General features: G+C 28.5%; 1 protein-coding gene across 1 annotated transcript; it reads left to right on the forward strand.

Moving 5' to 3' along the window:
* The first annotated feature begins 11,331 nt into the window (after window positions 1–11,331).
* Window positions 11,332–12,735, forward strand: LOC113850916 (UPF0481 protein At3g47200-like). The gene has a single exon (XM_027481433.1). The coding sequence runs from the start codon at window positions 11,332–11,334 to the stop codon at window positions 12,733–12,735; it is 1,404 nt and encodes a 467-aa protein (XP_027337234.1).
* The last annotated feature ends 14,350 nt before the right edge of the window (window positions 12,736–27,085 follow it).

The following is a 27,085-nucleotide window of genomic DNA, read 5'->3' on the forward strand; positions in this document are numbered from 1 at the left end:
GTAGAAGCAATCAAAAGCCATTAATAGCCACCTTGAAGAAAACACAGTTAAACAAAAAATCGCAAACATGTCTAGCGATGGATACAGTAAGACTATTAGCAGCATGATCGCTACTCCGAACCCCAATATTCCGTTCGCTCCGCCACAAGTTAGCCAAACAACAACGGCCACTGGAACGTTGCCTGACTTGCCTCTGCATTTGAAACGCTTTGGTAAGGAAAATTGAAACTCCACATTCTTTTAACTTTTCTCATTTTCTTTTCTAGGGCCTGTTTTGTTAAATTAACAAGCAACTACCTGTGTATTGTACATGGTATTTTTGTTAATTTGGGCGAAATTTTAAGAATATAGCTCTGAAAATGTTTTGTGTTATGATCTATATTTATATTTGCATTTTACAAATACGTTCTACTTTCTTTTAGCCCCACAATTCATCAAGTTATCTTCTTTCTTTTCTAACAGTTTACATTAAACAAAACTAAAAAACTATTTTTAGTTATCATGATTATGAATTTTAAAATAAATATGATTTCTTGTGTTTTATTTAATTTTTTTAAAATTTATTTAATATTTTGCACATGACTAGATTTAGACTAAATCCTTGTTTTAGTTTTTGAGATAGTAATAATTAAATATTCCAATTCTTGAAATATTAAAAATACCACGTTATATTTTTTAGACATTTTAATCACTAGATTAAGATATTGTTAATAGACGTGTAACACATTATATCACTATCTCTTATTAAAATGTCAGATGTTTTAGACTCAAACTCAATACTAAACATGTTTTCCTTATAAAATAGATGTATAACACAAGTGATGGTTTTACATATAACATTAAATTCAGATTTTCCAGCACCAACAATTACAATTTGTAAATAGACCTTAAGATTTAGAGAAAAATTAGGATTCTTGAATGAGGGAAAAGAAAAAAAATTAAAATAACTACTATTTGGCCATATTTACAATGTTAAACAAGTGAAATTACGTTATATTTGTTAAGTCACATTTTATTTATGTCATTTAATGTAACATGTTAATATTATATTATTGTTTATTAAGGATTTCTAGATTTAGGAACTAATATGTCCTATAAATATAAAAATTAGGAATTAAAATAACATTTTTATAATTTAAAAATTAAAACGTTTGACACTTATTATCTTAGAAATTAAAATAAAGGTTTAAATAACAGATTTATAATGTTAATGTTTTATGATAAAATACGATAAAAACAAATAAAAACAAAAAAATTAACATTCTTAGATTATGTGAAAAAATTGAAATACATTGTTACTCTTTGAATTTCTTCAACTTGATTTATATTTTAATATTATTTCAAAATTTAAAATTATAAAACAACCTAAATATATTTTTGAATCCTGAAAAAAAATCATAGATTTTGAATTAATCTATCTTTATTTGTTAATAATTTTATTCTAAAAAATATAATTTTTCTTCATTTCAGGCCTTAAAATTATTTTATTGAAGTTTGTGAACAAAAATGTTAATTTTCTTAGGGATTGTAGTAGTATATTTGTACACTTTCCATGTTATTAAACAGCTTAATTCCAAGCAGAGGTAGAAGCACCCATCAAAGCCTCTGCTGCCATGGCGGAAAGCAAACAGCATAATGCAAATATGTCGAGTAGTAGTTACAATCAAACTATTAGAAGCATCATCGCCACTCCAAACCCTCACTACACAACGATTCCCTCCCAAGGTACAGATACTTTGTCGATGGATTCGAAAAACTTGGATAATGCAAACAGAGCCCAAGGTAAGGAGAATCTAACAAAATTATCGATTTGTACACTATTTTGATTTTTTATGGATTTGATTTGATAAATACTAAAAGGTGCAATTTGTGCATTGAACTATTTTTTTAATTTGTGTAAAGTTTAAAAATATATATTAAAGTGAAATTTTATCTATTTGGATTGGTAATAATGATAAAAAAAATGAGAAATTAAAATAATGAATTTATAATTTAAAAATTTTAAATGTGTTTTGACCCATTAAAATACAATTCCTTTGAATAAATTTATTTTTGTCTAATTTAGAATTAGAAAATATAAACAAATTTTCACCTAATTTTTTTAATATTAAATAGGATTAAAGAACCCAATATATATAACTACAAAATCAACCTAGAGAAAACCAATCTCATCAATGTCCTCCCTAATAATAGGACTCACCAACACTTTTCATCTCTTAGACTCACTATGAGTTAAGTTAGCTAACAAATTTGCACATCTTTTAACCTATTTATACACATGATATTGACTAATAATTCCAGAAGATTAGAGAAGACTTCTTATGTCACGAATTAAAAGTTTTAATATATAACACCTCTTAACATTAAAATTAATCAAATGAATCTCTAACTTTGAATTTTTTAAAATGAAAGTTCCATCAACCTAAACTCCAATAAAAGAGCCCAAAATTCATCCATGATAGTAGTACAATGACCTAAATTGTTGACAAAGCTAGCTTTGAATTCTCCTTAAGCATTATGAACGTCCAAACATCCACAAGCTACAATCCCTTTTCTGCAAGCTAACCAAATCATCCATGTTTAATTTTAGCATTTCATTATAAGTAGTCCACGTACGATATAAAAGATTTCTATTTAGCAAATTTGAACAATACATTTTCAAAAGAAACGGAGTTATAAATAATATAATTCATATACCCTTTAATATGGTTGGTTAAAGAATAAATATTTTCAACTTAACTAATAAAAATCTAAGAATTTCTATTATTCCAAGCATTCAAATAGCAACTTTAAATAAAACATTACAATGCTAAAGATTCAAAACCAACCACTTGCTAAGACTTGGGCTAAAGAAAGTACTCTAGCCTTTACGAAAAATCAACCTAGACAAAAAAAAATAAAATTAAATGTTACAACACAATCTCACAAAACATCTATCGCATGTATTAGACTAAGAAAAACTTTTATTTTTTCTTTCTTTTTTTTATTAGAAGCCTACTATAGGTCACCTTTCAAAGGAAGGCTCTAATTTTTTTTAGGACGTGGCCATAGCCAAATCAGCTGAAAAATTTGTCAAAATTATCATTATTCACAATCATATCAATCTTATCATTTTTTTTTTCATTTCCACACGCCATAAAAAACAAAACAAGTGATAGAAAGGTTAGATAACTCTTCAGGAATATCTTCAAAAATAACATATAAAGAAAATATATACTTAGGAATCCAATAGTCCATAAAAAAATTAACTGTTAAATAATCTCTAGTAATACAAAATAAACCTCTGGTAGTGTATTTTTAGGTCTTATAATACCTTAACCCACATTTTATCAAGGGAGTTTGTTAGATTCCAACTCAACCTAACCTTATAAGGCATATTAAGCTTATGCAAATTTCTGAAGCCCAGTCCATCAGTATTTCTTAGTGAACAAATCTTTTTCCAAGTTGTTAAATGACAATTTATTTTAGAAGTCTTAGAACCCTAAAATAAAATTTCTATAAATTCTATTACTTTTCTCATATATACATCTATAGAAAATAGATGCATTTGCTTGATATAGTTAGGAATGCTCATAATATAAGTTGCAACAGTTACTTGCCAACCATAGATATTGAATTAGCTTTCCAATTTGAAAGAATTTTTTCTCACCCTATCTAGAATGTCAGAATAGGCCTTCTTCTTGACCCTTTCAGAAATTGTAAGTGACCCCATATATGAATCAAGATTAATATTGGATTGAATACATAATAACTCTTTACTTAACTTTCCTAATACTTCTATGATCAATGTCATTTAAAAAAAAAAATCTTAAATTTGAGCATAAACTTTAAACAAATTTTAAATTTTTTGAGCAGCTCAAACCTATTGAGAGGAAGCTTCAATTATCAAAATAGGTAAGAAATTCTAAGATCCTCCTTGTGACCCTCCTTGCGAAAACACAATGGTCTCCAATTTCTTGAATTAACCATATTTAAGAAATAAGGAGCCAATCTCACCACGCATAGGATGGAAAATACTTATTGAATGCAAAAAATGAATAATTTTTTTTCCAATTAATACATAGAGAAAGTAAAAATGCACTAAAATACAAGATTAACAAATGTTGCTTCAAATCAACCCTAACCATAACATTTTTAACAAAATTCTAATTAATTCTTACATACACTATTTTTAAATCTTATAGGACCCTTAATATTTTAAAAGAATAAACTAACTCTGGAATTTATGATAACATTATATTTCTCTTGTCTTCTTAGAATAAAACTACATTAATTATCTAACATCAAATAATTTTTTTTGAAAAATAACTTATTTAAAATATTTTTGTAAGTAACTTAAAAAAAGAAAGTTAAAAAATCAAAATGAAAAATAAAAAACTAAAAGTTAAAGGAGTCAAGCTACTAATTTATCACATGATAATTTTAAATCCCATAATAACTCATAAATGAAAGGCGAGTACTCACTTTAGATGTTGCAGTTATTATTTAAATATAAACACATATTTACTAATTAGATGAGGTTATATTTAAAAAATGTTAGTCATAATTTTTTTATTAAAATTAAGCAATTGATAATATTAATATTTTATTGAAAACAGTATTGATTATTTTTATATATATTTAATATAAAAAATATTTTTTTAAACACTTATTTTAAATTAATAAACTCAATTTTTAAAGTTAAGATTAACAAAAATGGTTTAAATTTTATATTTATGCTCTCTCCATGTTATTAAACATGTCCATTGAAAACAGGGTTAGAAGCACATATAAATGCCTCCACCGCCATAGAGGAAAGCAAACAACATACTGATAATACGGCCAACACTAGTTACAATCAAACTATCAACAAAATGATCGCTACTCCAAACCCCTACTTCACAATGATTCCCTCCCAAGTTACACAGACAATGCCCGCAACGGATACTTTGTCGACGGCTTCGGAAATCGTGGATAATACAGCTCAAGGTAAGAAGAAAATTTAAGTGCAGTATCATGAGAGCATTGTTCATATTAATTTTTTATAAAAATAAAATTTTATTTCAATAAACGCACGTTACTTGGATAAATCTCTTTAGCTCTATATTTATTCTCCCTTTCTGTTACTGAATGGCCCCATTCAATGTATTGCTAAAAAGCTCCGATAAATGCCCTTTCCACCGACTTCTTGATTCCGCCGCAAGTTAGAGAAACAGCGTCCAGCACGGCAACTTTTCAAACGGTGGATGAAAGAAAGGCCAGAGGTATGCAGATTCTACTAAGATTATGATTTTTACATTGTTCAGATGAATTATTAACAACTACTGCTTGTGCTGCCCTACTTTTAAGTAAAATTTGAAGAGTATAAATTGAAAGAAATGTGTTTAATGAAATTATAAGAGCAATATGATTGATTATTTTAAATAAATAAATAAAACTAAAAAATACTCAAAGTTGAATTTGAAAAATAAATTACTTGTCATCAATTGAAAATTTAAAAATGATAAATAATTTCGTAATTTAAAAATAATAAAAGTAAGCAACAAATAATAACAAAACACTTGTGATCATATAGTAAAAAAGTATAATTCAAAATGTTTTTTTATTTGTAAATAAGGACCATAATAAAAATTCTGGTACATACGATCACATCAATTTTTTCGTATAAAAAGAAGCACGACTAATTTTTAATGAAAAAAATATTTGCACACTAAAGTTTATATTCTATTTTTACATGGTTTTGTTAAACAAGTAAATTAAAAAAAATTTACTCATGTAAATGTTGTTTTAGGAACAAAAAACTTCAGCGAGAGTTAGGTTTTGATATGAAAAAAGAAATAAAAATAAATATTTTATTTTTAAGTTTAAAAAGTCATATAATATTCATAAAAGTAAATAATTATCTGAAACAATAAATTTATATTAATTTATCATTTTATAAATTTAAATTTAAATTATACAATTAGACAACGTTAATTAAAAATAACAAATTCATCTTTCACTTTCTTCTAATCTAAAATCTTTCAAACACATCCTATTAAGTAGGTCCTCTAAATAATTGTGTTCTTATTTTTATCTTGTAAATATTTAAATAGGTACACATTAGTATTTTAAATTTCTGTCACCAAATTATTTCCTTTGACATTGCCTTAGCCTTTAAAAGGTATAATTTGGTAAATTTTTATTTTTCTAAGTTTAATTTATCAGTAAGTCAAAATACATTTTATTTTAGTTTAATCCTTTCTAAGGACTAATACAATAATATTTTAGATCAATAAAAATTTAATTTAATAATAAATTAAATCTTTAAAGAAGTATTTTAATAATAAAATCTGTAAAAAGCTAACATAGTAATTATTCAAATTTTTAAAGAATATTTTAACAGTTCTAATGTTTAAAAAACCTATACCATGACATAGATGACTAATTTGATATTTTTCTCGTTGCATTCAACCTAAGCCTTTTCTTTTCCCTTTTCTCTCAATTAGGTACTTGTATTGGTCTTGCTTCATGGTAATGGAATATACTCATTTATTCATGTTATACAAGAAAAATCATTTAAATTACTATAATAATAGTGAAACTGTCATTACAAAATGGTATCAATTATTAATTATTTATAAGTTAAGAAAGCAGTAAAATTAGACATGTTTGGATTTTTAAGCAATAAATATTATTTTCTATAAAAAATTATTTCCTATACATGCTTAAACGAAATCCTAAAAATTAAAATTAACAAAACTGTAAATTAGGTAGCAGGGGGGGGGGGGGGGGTTGGCTTTTCATTAGCTTTCATTGTTTACAAATTTCACGAACATGATGAAGATATGTACTGAAAAACGTGATTGCCTACAGTTGAGGAAATTTTGAAACAAAATAGGATTGACATGGAGACAATAAGCCTAATGGCAGCAGAGGTACTCCCCAAGCTACCAAAAGGGGGCGAACTTGATGCAGATTTGGAGACACGTGGCGAAAGTATATATAGAGCTTTGATAGATAGCTTAAAGTCTGGGGAGCTGTTCAAAATGAAGCAAGACGCTGTTGATGTGGGCAGTGACATAGCCTTTGCTGTATATTTGTTGAAGAGATTTGGGAAGTCAAACAATGAGATTGAGTTGGCGGGCCAAAAGGGTGAAGGAGGAGCAATTTTTGTGCATCTGGCTCGCATACTATTTCAGCGTGGACATGATCTCCTTTCTGAGAGCATGTCCACATTGCAGTCTATGGAGTTTGACTAGGGCACCAAATTTGCAAGAGATTGCTTTCATGTCCCTACGCAACATGAATATTCCGTGGATGCTGAATCTGAAAACCAATATCTCTCTTGTTGTTCCCTTTTTCTTATTTCTATTTATAAAGAAATATATAAAGATGTGAAATAATCGGTGATCCAATTCTATTTGCAGACTCTGTAATGGACTGTCCAATTCTATCCTTAACTGCCAAAATTCTTGCAGTCCTCTTTTCGAATTGTTTAATTAAGAAAATTTTAAAAATATGGAAAAAATATAAAATAAAATAGTTGTATTAATCAATAATTGTAGTTCAATTGATAATAATTTAATAATATATTTTTTAAGACTGTGTAATCTATGAAGTGGTGTTGATGGTAGTTCCATTCCATGCTTATAGGATTATCTGATAAGGGTAGGATACAGGACTTAGGGCTCTTGTGTATGCGGTCCCCAAGTATCTTGATTCCTTTCTTCAACCCTTCAACTAGATCAGCTTGTCCCATGTAAAACAAACAATGACTTCAAGTGCCGTGCATTTTTCGTAGGATGTCATGCATCTTAAGGAGAAGACACGAGTTGCGACTGAGGAGGATGTAACAATGGCCAAGCAATCGATGTGTCTGAGGGAGAAAACCAGAGAGCCATTGCTTGTTTGAGAAGTCTTTGGTGTGGTCCATTGAGACTAGTAACTAAGACAAAGTTAGTTGCTCATTCTTGGGTCAATTTCACAGAAAGATAAGCTCTATTAGATGAGGGGCAAATGATATAAGGTCTTTGCATTGGTAGAGATTGTAACAGTGATGAAGAGTTACAAGTTAAAGGATGCGAATTTAATGGTGCATTTGGTGGAATAGTCACAAGAGAGCAGCACAGCTTGGGGCTGTTAGGTGTGTCATTAGGGTCAACAAGATCATCATCGTTATAGTGTGCACAGCGCAGAAGAAAATGACAATTTTTAGTATAAAGAATAATTCTTTTAAATAATCTCAACAAATACTGATTAAAAATGGAAGAGAGTGATAAGGAAAACTGTTTAATTTACATATAATAATAGAAATTAATTTGAAAATAAATATATATATATATATAAAATTAATTTGTAAGTGAAAGTCAAGTATAAAAAAAATATTATTTAAATTAAATTTATTATTTACAGAGTTATTAATCAGAATAATAACATAAAAATAGTTGTAACACTAAGTAAGAGTGGAGTTATTTTATTTAATAACACTTATAAACATTAAATTCTGTTAATTTCGACAGTCAAAATAAAATATTTTTTAAAATAGATTAACTTTTAAAAATTATAAAAATAATAATTAATGAATAATATAGAAAAATAGAAAATTAATTAATAATTATTAAAAATGGTGTTCACACTCTGACTACCCGTAACAACCATGTGCAGCCAACGTGTTTCATTTTAACACTTGAATAATATTGACATTGACAGCTAATCCACTAAATTTGACTAACTTTATTAGTTCTCCTAAGAGATTTTGGCTTCTTTTTTTTTTTCTCTATATGTAACATGAGTTATATAAAAGTCGTCAATGACGGTTTTTTCATCAAAAATATTAAAAATTTATTAATGTCAATGTTAAAAATAATAATACTTTATTCATAGAAAAAATTATTATTAGTGACTTTTGATGTTATAATTAAAAAATATATGTATAAAGTTAGTAGTGATTTTTGGAAGTAAAAAAAAAAAAATCATCATTGATAATTTTTAAATAATATTAATTAATTTAAAAATTTTAAAAGTTGTTATTGGTGATTTTAAAAATATTTGTCTATAAATATCGAATTCTTCTTTTATTGAAGTTGTAAGTGAGTAAATATATATATAAAGAGATCATTATAGTGAAAAAAATAAGTGTACTTCTGTTGATATATTTTAATGGCGAGATTATTACTAATACTTTTGAAGGTGTGTTATTTCAAATTTTATTCACCTTTCTTCAACTTTACACTCGACTATTCTTTTTTCTTCTCTAAGATCCTTCTTCAGAACCCTCTTTCTTCCTCACATGGTTTCACTCTAAAGAACTATTAGTGATTTTTTACATCTTAAAAATGCCTGATAAGCGTGACCAACTATAGTGATGAGTAAAACAGACCTCTCACAGTCAAAAATTGCCAATAGTAATTTTTCAGAATTCAAAGATATTTGACAAGCGTGACTAACTACAGTGGCAACTAGAGCAAACTTTCTCAAGTCAAAGATCGCCAATGGCAATTTTTCAGAATCTTCAGACTCCATTCATGTTATTTACGTTGTTACATAAGTGTTACAGGTCATTCATTCTGACACCATTAATGTCATTCAAAGGTGGTGACTTCTTCTAGCATCCTAAGAGCTCAAAATCAGGCCATTCAACTCTGTAACTTACATATTTTTTTCTGTTTCATAGAAAAATCACTAATAGCATTTTGTAGAATACCATATTCATGCATTTTTGTAAAAAATATTATATTTTATATATTTTATTTATGTGTTACCGTATTTAATTCATCCAAGAAATTTTATCCATTAAAATGTAATTTTATCCTATTTTAAGATATGATCCACTTGCAAAGGGGAGTTTTGTCAACTGGCTTACCAATCGTATTCCCATGAGTTATTCATAGTTTAGTATTAGGAGAGTGAGATGGAATTTCATTCATCTAATTTATTTAAAGAATAGAGACAATACTTTAGAGTGACATGCAACTTGAGAATATACAAAACATCAAATTAAATATAGATTTTTATTTTTTTATCGTGGACTCAACTTTTCAATTAAATAGAATGACCCTACGGAAGTCAAGTAGTTGCTAAACTATTAAAAAACTCACTGTACATTTTTATGAAACTAATATAATATGAATATTTCTTTAGGTGCGTTTATTGTGTACTGACCCGTTCATTTTTTGTTTTGATATATTTGCTATTTCTATGATTTTTTCTTGCAAATTTAGAGAAATTTTAATTATTTTCTATAAAATTTAGGGTTATTCATAATTCAGTATTAGGAGAGCGAGATGGAATTTCATTCATCTAATTTATTTAAGGAATAGAGACAATACTTTAGAGTGACATGCAACTTGAGAATATACAAAACATCAAATTGAATATACATTTATTTTTTTATCATGGACTCAGCTTTTCAATTAAAGAATGACCCTAGGAAGTAAGTTGTTGCTAAACTATTAAAAAACTCATTGTCCACTTTTATGAAACAATAATATAATATGAATACTTCTTTAGGTGCGTTTATTGTACACTGACCAGTTCATTTTTTGTTTTGATACATTTGCTGTTTTGTTTTGAGTATACGTGATCTTATCTTACGTTTTATGTACATTTACTTTCAAATTTATTTAATGTTACAACAATTTAAAATTTAAAATTGAGTTGTTCTTTCTTTATTTTTTATTTCACTTCTTAATCTTTAATTCAAAATAAGTTAGGTTGACCTGTTTAAAGCCTAGCATGATATATCCTAGTCAAATAATTAACTTAAATTTAAATTTTTAAAATATTTAATTAATTAAATAAGTTAAGTTTAAGTAAAAATTTATTAAGTTTGTTTAGAATTATCTATTTAAGACTCATAAATTTTATAATTTTTATATATAAATTATAATATATTTATAATATTATATTAAATAAAATTAATATTAAAATGATATGAATACGTGATAAATAGGTAGAATTAGTTTTATTACAAATATTAGGGGGATGATAACCTTTTATTACAAATATTAAAATAATCTTATTTGTTTAACTTTTACAGACACACACTGGTATAATGCCTTTTAAGCACAACCACCGCTATTGACTCACTGTGATATATGGTAAACGATAATTCAATGAAAAAATTGTAGTTAATAGCATTAAAGTAATCTTATTCACGGTAAGCGAATAATAGAAGAAAACTAAAGAAATCATTAAAAAAAACACCAGACAGCTTGTTGTTTTCTAAATTCTTATTTTAAGACAGATGCGTAGCATTAGGCTAACAGTGGGTACTTAGCAAATCTCAAATAATTTGCGTTTTCCAGTTACGAGCACTTTCAGTACCCACTACGTGTTTTAGCCAGATCCAACAAATTTTGTTAATCGAGAATGCAATCCAGAGTGAAGATGCAACCCGAATCTGACTCTAATTGGATGGTTCCCATCGAAGTGATGCTGGGTTCCCTCAACCACGCAGAAGTGCAAGCGTGCAGCATTTCAATAGTTGCAGACGAGCTTCGAGCCCCCAAGGAGGACGCTTTCAAGCCGAAGGTGGTTTCAATAGGACCCTTGCACAGAGGAACCACAAGACACATCCAATTAACGGAAGAGACCAAATGGCGTTACATGCGCGAGTTCCTCGACCGTAAAGGAAACCAAGAACAAAACAGAAGATCAGAGTTAAGGTTGAAAGATTGCGGCACGGAAATTCTAAATTTGTGTAAAATAATCAACGCAAGCTATGGGGGTAACATCGAATCAGAACCCCACGAATTGGCCAAAATAATGATAGTCGATGGCTGCTTTCTGTTAGAGTTTCTCCACAGACTTGGCGATTATATGATAAAATTGGCGGAGGGCCAGAGAGAAAGTTATTCTGACGACCCAATTTTCCAAGGCCACAAAAATGTGTTATCTGTTCTCAACGATATCACAATGCTTGAGAACCAAATACCCTTAATTGTTCTCAAGAAATTATATAGGAAGGTCTTCCCAGACAAGAGTGACATCAACAACGATCACCGTGTTGCTAATATTGTGCGTGAAGCCTTCGGTTATCCTGCGACGGAGAGCTCCGGAGGGGCTCATATCCTTAACTTGATCCACTTGACCACAGTTCAACAAGATAAGGATTCGAGAAAAGGGGCGAAGCAAGAGCTAGAGCGTTGTGCAACGAGGCTTCGAGCCGCGGGAATAACCATCGAAGCAATAGCAACTTCGCAGCGTGAGTTAGTCGACAGGTTCACCTTCGACATAACTTTCAAGGATGGTGTGTTGAAAATCCCAGCGCTTTATGTTAAGCAAACGACGGAAGTTAAGTGGAGGAATTTGATTGCGTGGGAGCAGAGTAAAATTAGTATCAGGTGTACATACACATCGTATGCTCTGTTTTTCAAGGGTTTGATATGTTGTAAGCATGACATTGAGTTGCTTGAGGAGATGGGGGTTATAGTCAACGAATCAAAGAAGAAAACGGAGGTTTTGTTGAAACTGTTTCGCACGATTTCCAAGGGAGCTGAGCATATGGATTCGAGTTATAGCAAGCTTTGTGCAGATCTGAATGAGTATCAGAGGGGGAAGGTGACAACAGTGTTGCAAGCAATGCCTATAATAACTTGGCATAACTGCAGACACGTTTGTCAGATCATTTGGTTCTATTGGAGAAACTGGTACAAAATTTTGATAACAGATCATATACCTACGGTGTGGAAATTCATTGGAGTAGTGGCAGCTATTGCGCTTCTTGTTCTCACTATTATGCAGACATATTACTCGTCCCGCAGTGCTGGCTAATTTTCTGTTTTCTTTTCTTGTAGCAGCTCTGTCGAGTGCATCTGTTAATCTGTCAAAATAAAAGGACCCCAAAATACTGGGGAGAGATGTAAAAGTGTGTGCGTGTTAGCTTTTAAAAATCTTGTTTTTATTGTTGTAAGAATAAATAATATTTTCCATAAACTTGCCAAACCCCTTTATACCCGAATTTGGTAAGTAAATAGATGAAATTAATATAGATGCGGTTTAGTTTGGTTTTAAATATAAAAATTAAAATCTTAGTTGAAATAAATAAATAAATAAATAAGTGTGATTTTTTCTATTTTTGATAGTTTTAGTAAATTTTGGAAATACTCCCACTAAAAATGTGAGGCATTGAGCTCTCCCTAGTTACATTCACTTGAGAAAAAAAAAAAAGAAGAAAATTTGATATTATAAAATAGATTGTTTACACTCTCAGAGGGAAGATATATTAAAAGGAGTATAGATACGATGAATAGCACAGTAATAAAAAAAGATTTGAGAGGATCACATAAGTAAATAATAATAATAATAATAATAATAATAATAATAAATGAGTTAAAAATTAAAATTATATTAATTTGAACTTGCTCGTAACCAATGAGAGACTCTTGCATATGAAAAATTAGTTATGTTATTGAGTCTTTACAAGAATTTATTTTCCTGCATTAATTGAGTAGTTTCTTCAATTCTTCTCTTGATCCTCGTGTGCTGGTAGACTTTTGTGGCGATATTTGTTTTTTCACTGTATTCTTGAATTTAACAGTGTGATACAGTAAAATGAGTTGATCTTGTATACTCATTAGAAAACTAATTAAACTGATCCATCTCTTGCTTATATTATACACTTCTTCATGCCCAATTTTAACACTCCAAACCTAACCTTGCATTTAAGTGTAATACTACCATTTCTTACATGCCTACTACAAGTCTATATTTTGTAGTGTTTGTATTTTATTTTTATTTAATAATAAATTTATATTAATTTTATTATTATTTGTTGTAATTTAATATAAAAAATTTATCAATAAATTGAAAAAATATTTTAATCATAATTAAAATTTTTTTATAGAAAGTAGAGTCATAAACAATATATAAAAAATATATCATTAATTAAACACTAGTATATGAGTATTTTGTAATCATGCACGATTATGCTGGCTTTTTCTGTAGTGTAATTAATTTAGAGATTTTTAAGAGGTTTGTAAGAGAATTTAAAATTTAAAATTAATAATAAAAGATCTTATATTTCTATATTAATAAGTCATATTTTTATTAAAAATAAAACATGGATTTGAACGAGTGATCGATAGAAGTTTTTAGGGTCAAGAATATTTTTTTTCTCTTTTTTTTTAGGATCCTTTAATTTTCCTTCCTTTTTGAATAAATATAGATTTTTTTATAATTGTTTGTTAGATTTTCTAATATTAATATTAATATTTATATTAATTTGTGAATTAGCATTATTAAATTATTATAATTATATTATTATTAAATATGACATAAAATAAATATGTATAATTATTATTTATTATATATTTTAGATTAATTTTTTAAATACTCTCATTAAAAATTTGTGAGACATTGAACTCTCTTCGGTTACATTCATTTGAAAAAAAAATGATAATTTGATATAATAATATTGATTATTTACACTAAAGGAGGAAGATATATTAAAAAGAGAATAAGTATGAAGAATAGCATAATAATAAAAAATATTTATGAGGGGAGCATATTAGTAAAGATAAATAAATGAATTAAAAGTTAAAATTATATTAATTTAAACTTTTTCGTAACTAGTGAGAGACTCTTGTATAAGAAAAACTAGTTATGTTATTGAATTTTTTAAGAATTTATTTTCTTGTATTAATTGAGTAGCTTCTTCAAGTTTTTTCTTGATTATCTTCTCTTGTTAGATTGTTAATCCATTATGTAGTTTCTATTTGATATAACTATTATGAAATTATCATTCTCATTCAATCTTGAATTACGTGGTTTTCACAACACAATATATGATTCTCACACAATTAAGGATTTAGAGAGCATTAACTTGAATCTATTGATCCTTGATGTTACCTCTCTCTCTCCTGATGTTGTTGAGTCCTTTTTATTTTTTCCAACTCTTCTTTCTTCTCTTAGCTCCTCTTGGATAGTTGAGAGAAAGTTTGTGAAAGTAATAGTCTCAATAACAAATGTCGTAACTTCTATTTTGGTAACTACTCTTTTATTTGTTGAGAAGAGAGAGAAGGGTTTCCTTATAATTGTATTTATAATTATACCCTCAATGACTCTATATTTTATATTTAATCATCATCACATTAAATTATTAATTAGAGTCATGATATAAGTTACATAGGTCACTATAATAAGATTATTAAAATAATCTAACATTCTTACAAGACTTTTGTGGTTAATTTTTTTTCACTACATTCTAGAACTTAAAAGTGTTCTACAATCCTAATCTCAAAGTGTGATTCAGTAAGATGAGTTGATCTTATATATGATAAATGTATAAATTGAGTAGTTTTAGGTGATATTTTGGGATACTTTACGTTGAAGTGTTGAATATTTTATTCAATTCTCCCTAAACTTGGAATTTTTGCAAGTACTTGAATGGAATTTTAAATGTTTTGACTTTTATTTAATGTATTTTATAGTTGAATCAAAGGTAGAACATCTCAGAAGTTGAAGAACTTTGAAGACAAAGCAAATATTTGAAACCTAAAGATGATCGGCCTCTAATGGTTCCTTACTATAGCGAGGATTCATTTTGAAAAAAAGTTAGTTCTGTGATATTCTCGCTACAAAGAAAAACCTATCACTTTAGTGAGAGTGTCTTCTCTCACAATAGCGAGACATATGTCATTGCGGCGAAAGGCAAGTAGAATGACTTAATTTTTACTTTCAGTTCTTGTTACATTGAGAGTATAACGCTGTAGCGAGAATAGCTTCATCCAGACACATATAAAAGGGACAAGTGGTGTTCTTCAGGAAATTACTATTTAATAAGAGTTTCAAAGAGAGAGAAGTGGCAGAACATATAGAAAAGGAGTGGGAACACTCATATTTGAGTTTTAGAAGTTGTTTTTACTTGATGTTATAGATGCAATGAGCAGCTAAACTCGTATGATTGAATGTAAATCTTTAAACTTGATGTATTCTTGATGATTCATATATATATATATATATATATAATTTTTTATTTTTCATTTCATTGATTTGGTGATTTCAATCTGTGTCTGAATTTATTTACTGGTAGCTTCTTGAGTTCATATCTGAGTAAAATCAAGAAATGTATTGCTCAGATTAAGTTCTGATTGAGATTACTCAGTAAATAGTTATTTTAGGAATATATTTAATTTAAGTTATTGATTGCTTTAAATTTTGATTTTAACGCTAGATGGTTTATTAAATTGCTTGAAGAATCAACATTTGATAAATTATTTTAGAAATATATTTTCAAGAAATTGGAATATATAACTTTTATATTTTACAACAATATCAATGGAAATCATTATATATATATATATATATGAATCATTGAAATACAAAAAGGGAGATAGATGAAATTCAATCACAGTTTCTCTTATTTTATTTTAACCATATTTTAGATCCTTTTCATAAATTATAATTTTTATACAACTCGAATGAAAATCATCACTCAATCTCTTTGTATATACACCCAATTGATTTAGATCTTAATAATTAATGCAATTTGTTTTGTTCTCCGATTATGATATCCTCGTATCTTACCGGTTATTACTTGCAAACTATGCAATACACTTGTCACGCATTAAAGAAAAATTCTCAACAATATACTCATTAAATCCTAATTAAACTGATTCATCTCTTGCTTATATTCAATTTAATTTCTTCCTAATCTAATCTTTTCAAGTTATGCAAAAATATGGTGTACAATTTCATTGTCACTTAACCTAATTAAAAGCAAATTTTACTTTTTGAGTTAAAAAAGTGAATCTACTTTCTATAGAAATAAAAGGATTTGGATCTTTTCCTGTTGTGGCTGGAACTGAACGAGTTCCATTTTCGTTTAAGCAAAAATAGAGAAAACAATAATTTTTTTTTTTTTGCAAAACTAGCTTAAGTGAATTTTGTTGGCTTAAGCGAATTTTGTATTTTCTCTTCTATGCCTAAAACTATCTCTTCAATCTTCATATTCAACTCTTCTTCTCCTTTCATATCAAACTTCTCTCTTTCCTCCGCCTCATACCCAACTTCTCTTTTTCCTCCATCCCATACTTAATTCTTCTTTTCCTCTTCTCACCATCACCTCATCCTACTTCCATATCCGTCTTTCCCTTTTTTCTCCATACCTAACTCCTTCACCTTCCTCTCTTTCCACCACTACCCTTATATCACCCGCTCTCCCCATCTCCACCCATCCACAGTCCCCTCCTCTCCACACCCAATCTCCTTTTTCTCAAATGCACAAAATTTGTTTAAGTTAAAAAATTTGTTTAAGCTAATTTTGTATAATTTTTTTTATTTTCTTCATTTTCATTTAAGCAAGTCCATTTTTGCTTAAACAAAAATGAAACTGAACATCTAGTTTCTACCATAATAAGAATTCGGATCTAAAATAAAGAGAGTAAAGACTAGTATCAATGTCACCCTGTAACCTTAGCTTAAGCGGACACCATATCTCTCCCATATAATGCAAATTCTATTCTTCTTACTCTTCCTACATTTATACACTTCTTGATGCCCAATTTGAATACTCCAAACCTAACCTCTCTCTCATTTATGTATAATACTACCACTTCTCTTGCAATTTATTTTTGTAGATTATTTTTTATATTTATTTTATAATCTAATTTATTTTTATTCTATTTTAATAGAAAAATTTAAAAAAATTGAATTATCTTCTTAACATTAATTTTAGGAAAGGATAATAGAATTAATAGGAAACGATTAACAGGCATGTCATATAATATTAATATATTAGATAAATTTTGTTGGTGAAAAATTTTGATTTTAAATCTATGAATAAGACTTTAACTATATCATTAAGTCAATCAATACATTTAGAAAATTTTAATGTAAAATAAAAGCAAAATAAATTAAAACTGAAAAAAGAGTTGAACAAGATTAAACTTGATTATTTCTACGCGTGGTTGATTGAGTCAAATTTCTTAGTTTACTTGTTCACTTATTTTATCTTTTGTTCATATATATAAAGTTTCTTGCGTTCGAGCTTATTCAAATTGTTCACAAACCACCGCCTACTACTATTATTATTAGTAGTAGTAGTATTTTATCTTGTAATTTTCTTGAGTTTGAGCTGTCCCGCACCATTAGTTTAACATTGACCGCTGACTGCCAAAATAGAGTATTTTAATAATTATTAATGAAAAATATTTTTTCTATTTATTTTTATCTGTCACAAATTTATTTAATTAAAGCTCACTCACTTTACCTACACTGGCATATTCACATGTAAATTGTATATTTTTATAATGTTTTTGTATATTATTGGGAGAAGACAAATAATAAGACCCTACTTAATATTATATTTAATATTAACTTTGAATTGTTGAAGTAATGAAGTTGTAATATTATACTCTCCCTCCATGTTATTAAATATCCCCTAACAATCACCATTTTCCATCATCTCGTCGGAAAACAAACGGCAAACATGTCTCACTACAAAGAAGCTATAGATGATATGCTCATCAGCCGCTCAAGAAGGGCGGCGAACCGACAGTCGAGTGACACGCGAGAAAAACAAAAGCCCACTGCGGCGAGTTTGCCCCCGGAAGATAATCCCCCCAGGTTCCCAAGTAAGGATCATCTAATAATTAGTTATAATTTATAAATTACTTATTTCTATTAATATATATATATATATATATATATATTATAATTAATGTTTTAAATTATAAAACACATAAGACAATGGTATTTAAAAAAAAAAAAACAATTGAAAGTAATTCTCTCTCCTCTAAACGCAGGACGAGTTTACCGGAAATATTCTCAATCCCCTGAAGTTACAGGTACTTTCTTCACAAACTGAGCTAAATAATCAAATCGATGAAATACAATCAGTTCTTAATGTATTTAAAGTTGATAATTATACGTTTAGTCTTTTAATTAAGTACTTTTTTCTCAACTATATTAATTATGGTTTTCTTTTTCTGTTTTAGATCATTTACGTCGTATATATTATCGGTCTTCTTCGTCTTTTGCCTCTTCTCTTCTGTTTTTTAATTTTCTCTTCCTTCACACAAACACTCAGGGTACATGTTCACACGTCCCAAGCACCCTCACTATATTCACAACAAGATTCACATAATTAACACTGCAACAATAAGTATCATGAGTAGTTCCATATCCACACAGTACCTTCAATGTCTGATCGAGTCATTAGAAATTACAAATTGAATGTTTGTAGTATGGAAGAGATGAAGAGACAGGGAAATAGACAAACATATTTTCAATTTTTATTTAAAAAGTTGAAAGATTTGTAAGAACATATATGTTTTAAAAATATGTCGAATTAATATAAAATGAATATAAGATAAGAAGGAATTAAGTGCATGACTTTAAAATCGTTTCTAAAATTGTTACGTACAGACGTCTATGTCTCAAAATTAAAATTTTCCGTTGAGTGGACTTTTCATTTCAACGCTTTAAAATTTCATGAAGAGTAATGTTATACGTTATAACAACATTTTATAATGTTTTTTTTAAATCTCTTTTAATTATATTATTCGTTTTACTGTATGCTTACTTAGAATTATTGCCCAAAAAAATTACGTGGAGCTAGAATTTCTCTACATGAATAGCATCACGATGCGTATTCTAATTAAACCGTGGTAGTGTATAGACTCAGATGATTCAGGTGATGAACTCTTAGAAGATTATGAGATTGATATATCGACAGAAAGTCGTAAGGCAGCGGCAAAACTCTCGGAGCGACCTAAAAAGGGGAAAATGTATTCAGCTTTGGCGTCAAATGTTTTCACAAGCTTGAAAGAAGTCGCAAAGCGTGAAGAATACGACAATGTGCAAGACATGATCGATACTGGGCTTGAGATTGCTGATGCAGCATCTATGTTGACTATTTTGGGCAAGTCAAATGATGAGATTGAGTTGATGGGCGAAGAGGCTCAAAAATTGACAGTTTTGTTGCAGGTGGCTTCCAAACTACAAGAACAAGGAGTGAAGCTTCTCAACAAAAATATATCCAAGTTAAAGTCCATGAACTTTGAGGAATAAAGTTTGCTTACATGCTCAACATGAATGGATGTATATGATACATGTGTTTTGTTGGTGCTTTTGCTATTTGCTTTTGTGGTTTGTAATGTTTTAGAAAATAAATACAAAATAACAAATGAGATGTGGCCATGTTCTACCAAAGTGGATCAGAAAATTGAATCACAGTAAACAACTCAAGTTTATATGTTGTCTGGTTGTCGTGGTCCAAAAACGTGTGTGCTTGTTTGTGGGTATGTCACTTCTTAAATGAACGTAAATTTTTGAAGTTATAAGTATGTGCTTGTTTGTGGGTCTATCACTTCTTAAATGCACGTGTCTGTAGAAAGAAAAATTTTCTAAATTATAAAGTTCTTTACCATACTTTTATTATATGGAATAAATTATGTCCTCTTAAAAAGAAATATACCTCAAAGTCCAATGCCATAGATATAGTTTTCAATGGAAAAATTAAAAAGAATCATAAGTCTCTACACCCTGAGGAAGGAAACTGTAAAAATCTAAGTTTAAAATTGGTCGATGAAATTACTTTTTTGACTCATTTCTTTAAAGACCAACAGAAGAGCCTTATTTTGAAGGCGGCCTTTCGAGTCATTTTAAAATATTATAAGAGCCCTATTCTTTATTAAACAGAAGGCTATATTTTGAGAAGATTTGAAGGATTATGAAGAAAACCTCGTTAAGAAGACCATATTTCAAACAATTTTGATAGGATATGAGGATAAAGATGTCGAGGCTTTAGATTTAGAGTTTAATTTGAAATACATCTTTAAAGAGCTGTTAAGTAATAATTATTATCTAATCTATACTTCTAAACGTGGTTTCAATATTAACTGTTCTCTAAAGTTCTAAGAACAGTTTCACATGTGAACCACTCTAAAATATCAACCTTTTGATCTCGAAGTTAATTTTAGAAAACAATTTTGTATAAATAACTTTTAGGAGTATAAATTAAAAAGTAGTTTCAAATGAACCGCTCCTATAAGTGTAGATTAAAAAGTAGTTCAATATTAACTTTTTTCTTAGTATATTATACAAAATAGTTTTTTTAACTATTATCTAAATTAGTACTTTAAAAGTTCATTTCTAACGTAATATATTTATTTTTTACTTTTCATTGATCTATTGAAACAGTGATTTGTGAGCACATAATTCAGTAAATATGAAATTAACTCTTAAGTATATAATTGTAAATTTTTAAGTAATATTGGAATCACTGGAATAGTTTCAAATTAACAAAATAGAAACTGTCATATACTAAAAGTTAACAATATTGGAACAGTTCAACAGTAGAATAAACAAATTATATCAACTAATATAACTTATGCAGGTAAAGAGGCATTGGTACTGTCGGTAAAATTTGTTAACTTTTAATTAGTTCAACAGTAAAATTTTAAATTAAATTAGTTATATTATGTTAAACACTATTTATAAAGATGTCTAATTATGAGCAAGTGCCATCTTGCAAGAAAATTTCGGGTCAAATCATTATTATACCTTAAAAACGCATGTCTTGCAAAATTGTTGTCCTGACTACCAAGAGTGTATATTGCAAGATATTTTAGTCAGTTAATAATTTATTTGACTGATTTGTAAAATGTTTGTTCACAATAGAAATGTTTAAAAAATGAATTAATTTCACTAATTTAAAAATATTTTATAGGCGTTACTTAGTTAGTGCAGTATTTGATTTTATAGCTTATAATTTGTTTATTTTATCTTCACCACTTTAATAAATTATTTTTTATTCCCATAATGTAAAATATTAGTTTTCATTAAATTTCATTTTCTTGGACCTTTAAATTTTTATTTTCTATTCAAATTGTTGGAGAATTTGTAATAAGCTTGGAATATACACTACTAGAATTTTGTTTTTCTCAAACTACGATTTTTGCATTGAAATTTAGAGAAATATTAGTTATTTTCTATAAAATTTAATGCATATTTATTGTCTTATGTTGTGAAGAATGGAGAAGGTTATGTATATTTTATATATGACTCAATGTGACGTTTGATTTGTGAGCTTTGTATGTTAAGTAGGGATCACTTATTATCAAGTTGATGGGATTCACACCAGCAGAGTGGACCTTGATTTGGTGAAGTTTATCCCCCAAACTTTGCTGATTTTGTGCATATGAATGGTTTCTTTATTCTTATGTCAAACAACAATAATTTTTATTGTCTTTTACTTGTAGAACATAGAAATTTTAAATATGGAGGCAACATACGTTATCAAGTTTTTTCTATTGAAACTAGTTGTTATTAAGTTAACAATATTAATTTTCTTTATTAAAAATAAATATATAGCTAACAAGATATAGTTAAATTTATAGATTATTTTTTATATTTATTTTATAATATAATTTTTTAATTTTTTGATAGAAAAATTAACAAAAATTTTTTGAATTATCTTCTTAACATTAATTTTAAGAAAGAATAATAAAATTAGCAGTGAACGATTAACAGGCATATCATATAATATTAATATATTAAATAAAGTTTGTTGGTGGAAAAAATTTATTTTAAATCTATGAATAAGACTCTAGCTACATTTTTAAGTCAATCAACAAATTTAAAATTTTTTAATGTAAAATAAAAGCCAAAAAAAAAAAAGAGTTGAACGTGATTATAAAAAAATAAAATAAAAGAGTTGAATAATATTCAATAATAGTTAACAAATTTAATTTAATATTTACAATAATCTTCATTCACCACCGTTTCTCCAAGTGAATAGAAGTGTGATAATTAAAATGATGCTTATTGTAGTAACAGTTATAACGTTAAAAATTATATTTAATACAAAACATATTATACATTAATTCTTTATTTATTCATATTTTTTTACATTAATATATATAAACATTACGGTTCATCATTTTAAAACTTTTGTAACAATTTTATTGTTTTAAATTTCTTTTCTTAAAAAATAAATGCATAAGCCAACGAAGCTCCGCCTTGATTATTTCTACACGTGGTTGACTGAGTCAACTTTCTTGATTTACTTGTTATTTTTATTTTTATATATATTTTATTTATATATGTATATATATTTTTTTTTTCTGTTTTTACTTCTAAAGTTTCTTGCATTCGAGCTTATTCAAATTGTTTACATTATTATTATTATTATTATTATTATTATTATTATTATCCTCCTGCACAATGTCTCTTGAAATCGAGCTGATCCGCACATTAGTTTAACATTGACAGCTGACTATTTTTTCTAATTATTTTTATCTGCTACGAATTTATTTATTTATTTTTATCCAACTTTTTACAAGTCTATGAAAACATTTATCAAGGAATTAAAGCTAACTCAGTTTACCAACTCTGGCATATTCACATGTAAATTGTATATTTTTAATAATGTTTTTGTATAGTAGGAGAAGGAATTTATAGATTTTTGCTTTATATTTGAGGTATATTTTTTAAATGTGCATATATTTGCTAAACTTTTCTTATAATTAATTTTATATATTTATTAAAAATTGAATGAAAGAATACAAAAAAAATTATATTAGAGTACATTAAAAATAATATTTCATTGAAATTACAAAACAATACTTAATTTGAAAAAGTAGTTTTGATAAAACGTCATCTAATTTAATATATAAAAAAAAAAAGGAAGAACAATTTAATTTTAAATTTAAATTCTCTAAATAATACATTTTGAAACAATAATAAGACCCTACTTAATATTATATTTAATATTAACTTTGAATTGTTGAAGTAATGAAGTTGTAATATTATACTCTCCCTCCATGTTATTAAATATCCCCTAACAATCACCATTTTCCATCATCTCGTCGGAAAACAAACGGCAAACATGTCTCACTACAAAGAAGCTATAGATGATATGCTCTTCAGCCGCTCAAGTGAGCCGGCGACTTTGCCCGCCGAAGATAATCCCCCCCGCTTCCCAAGTAATATATTAGTAATAATTTATAAATTACTTATTTCCATTAATATATATATATATATATATATTATAATAATTATTGTTTTAAATTATAAAACAAATAAGACAATGGTATTTAACAAAAGAAAAAATAAAACAATTGAACGTAATTCTCTCTCCTCGAAGAACGAGTTAACCGGAAATATTCTTGATCGCCTGAAGCTACAGGTACTTTCTTCACAATCTCAAGGCAGACAAACTGAGCTAAATAATCAAATCGATGAAATAAAATCACTTCTTAATGTATTTAAATTTGATAATTATACGTTTAGTCTTTTAGTTAAGTACTTTTTTCTCAATTATATCACAAATTGTATGTTTCTGGTATGGAAGAAATGAACAGACAGAGAAATAGACAAACATATTTTCAATTTTTATTTAAAACATATTTTCAATTTTTATTTAACAAGTTGAAAGATTTGTAAGAACATATATGTTTTAAAAATATGTTAAATTATAAAATGAATGTAAGATAAGAAGGAAATAAGTGCAAGATTTTAAAATCGTTTCTGAAATTGTTACGTACACACGTCCATAACTCAAAATTAAAATTTTCCGCTGACTGGACTTTTCATTTCAACGCTTTCAAATTTCATGAAGAGTAATGTTATACATTATAACAACATTTTTAAAATGTTTTTTTTTTTAATCTCTTTTAATTCTATTATTCGTTTTACTGTATGCTTCCTTAGAATTTTTTCCAAAAAAATTACACGGGGCTACAATTTCTCTTCATGAATAACATCACGATGTGTGTTCTAATTAAACCGTGGTAGTGTATAGAATCAGATGATTCGGGTGATGAATTCTTAGAATATTATGAGATTGATATATCGAGAGAGTGTCGTGAGGCATGGGCAAACCTCTCGGAGCGACCTAAAAAGGGTAAATATGTATTCAGATTTGGCGTCAAGTGTTTTCACAAGCTTGAAAGCAGTGGCACAGCGTGAGGAATACGACAATGTGCAAGACATGATCGATACTGGGTTTGAGATTGCTGATGCAGCCACTATGTTGACTAATTTGGGCAAGTCAAATGATGAGATTGAGTTGGTGGAGAAAGAGGCTCAAAAAATGACAGTTTTGTTGCATCTGGCTTCCGAAATGCAAAGAGTGACGCTTCTTAAGAAAATTATATCCAAATTACAGTCCATGACCTTTGAGGAATATAGTTTGCTTACATGCTCAACATGAATGTATGTAGATGATACATGTTGTGTTTTGTTGGTGCTTTTGCTATATGTTTTTGTAGTCTGTAATGTTTTAGAAAATAAATACAAAATGGCAAATGAGATGTGGCCATGTTCTACCAAAGTGGATCAGAAAATTGAATCAGTAAGCAACTCAAGTTTATATGTTGTCTGGTTATCGAGGTCCAAAAAGTGTGCGGTTGTTTGTGGGTCTGTCACTTCTTGAATGCATTATCGAGAAGTTTATGGATCTAAATGTGAGTTGACGACATTCAAAATGTGCAACAAGACATGTGCTAATATCATTTGATATCTTTCTATTTATTATTTTTGTGTTATTTTTGTGTTGTATTACAGTACATAGGCAACATAAAAAAATTTAGCATTCCAAGAGAAATCAAATTTCTCTTTTAGTTCTCATACATGCCTCACCCTTGCAAGATTCTTATGCCTTCACGAGCAAGTTTCAGTTTAATGGCGTCAATTCCAATCACTGTACAGGCCTTGTTATTTTCCAACAAAACTTTTCTTCCATAGCTATCATAGTAAGAAATGAACAAGTCCTTGTTTGAGCACATATGAAATGTGTTAATAGAGAAGTTTGGTGAAGAAGATGAACTAGGAATATGAATACTCGAAGAACATGAGAAACAGGGGACCCTTAAGAAAAAAGGGATCTGATACAATGTTATTGAATCAGAATTTGATAGATTACAAGAAGATTTTTAATTCACGAGCTAAAAAATTACAAAAATGAGGCTTATTTTCCTTTTATAGCCACTAACTAACCTGACGGTTTGCAACTACTTCCCAAAAGTGGAATAACTACCAGAACTAACCACCGATCCCACCCTTATTACATGTGACCTTTAATGAAAAATTACAGAAAAAGTATCAATTAAAACAGGCGGTATCAATTCCTCCCTCGTCATAAAATCCTTGTCCTCAAGGATGTGGTGTTAAACACGAATCCCTCTTCCACATAAGTCTTTGAACTCAAGGCTTAAAATGAGGGTATTTTTGTAGCAAATCATAGTAGAACTCTTATGTGGCATCTTCTGCTAATTGATGTTTCCACTTTACTATGACTTTTGTAACTGCTTGGCCACTTCTCTTTACTGTCATTTTGTCAAGAATCAACTTGGGTTCCTTCATCAAAGTAGGATCTTCATCATCATGAGAAATAGAACTAGAACTGGACTCATTTCCTACATGCTTCCTTAATTGAGACTCATGAAAGACAATATAGATTTTGGAATTAAGAGGTAGTAGAATCCTATAAGCAACAACTCCAACCCTCTCCAAAGTCGTGAAAGGTCCAAAGTACTGAAGAGCAAGTTTTGCATTACTCCTATTAGCAACAAACACTCGCTTGTAGGGGTGGAACTTCACAGAGACTAGATCACCCACACTGAACTGTCTATCAGTTCTATGCTTGTCTGCTTTCTGTTTCATGCGATCCTGAGCCTTTCTCAAATTGAACTTCAGCAGCTTTATCATTTCCTCTCTCTTACTTAAACTTTTGTCCACCAATTCCACACATGATTCACCCGAAAGGTAAGGAAGGTAAGTAGGTGGAGGTTGACCATAAACAACCTCATAAGGAGTGGCTTGAATAGAGTTGTGGAAGGAAGTATTGTACCACCACTCAACAAGTGGTAACCAGTTGGACCAATAGTAAGGATTACCAGCACACATGCATCTCAAATAAGCTTTAAGACACCTATTAAGTACCTCAGTTTGACCATCTGTTTGAGGATGGTACGCTAAGGATAATTGCAATTGAACACCTTGTAGAGCCATGAATTCTTCCCAAAATTGGCTGACAAAAATAGGATCTCTATCACTTGTGATATAGTCAGGAAACCCATACAATCTGAAAATGTTATCCAAGAACATCTGAGCCACATCTTTAGCAGTGTAAGGATAAGTCATACTCATGAAGTGAGCAGCTTTACTTTGTCTATCA

This window comes from Abrus precatorius, unplaced genomic scaffold (assembly GCF_003935025.1).
Source record: "Abrus precatorius isolate BTA unplaced genomic scaffold, Abrus_2018 Scaffold9, whole genome shotgun sequence".
Classification (NCBI taxonomy): domain Eukaryota; kingdom Viridiplantae; phylum Streptophyta; class Magnoliopsida; order Fabales; family Fabaceae; genus Abrus; species Abrus precatorius.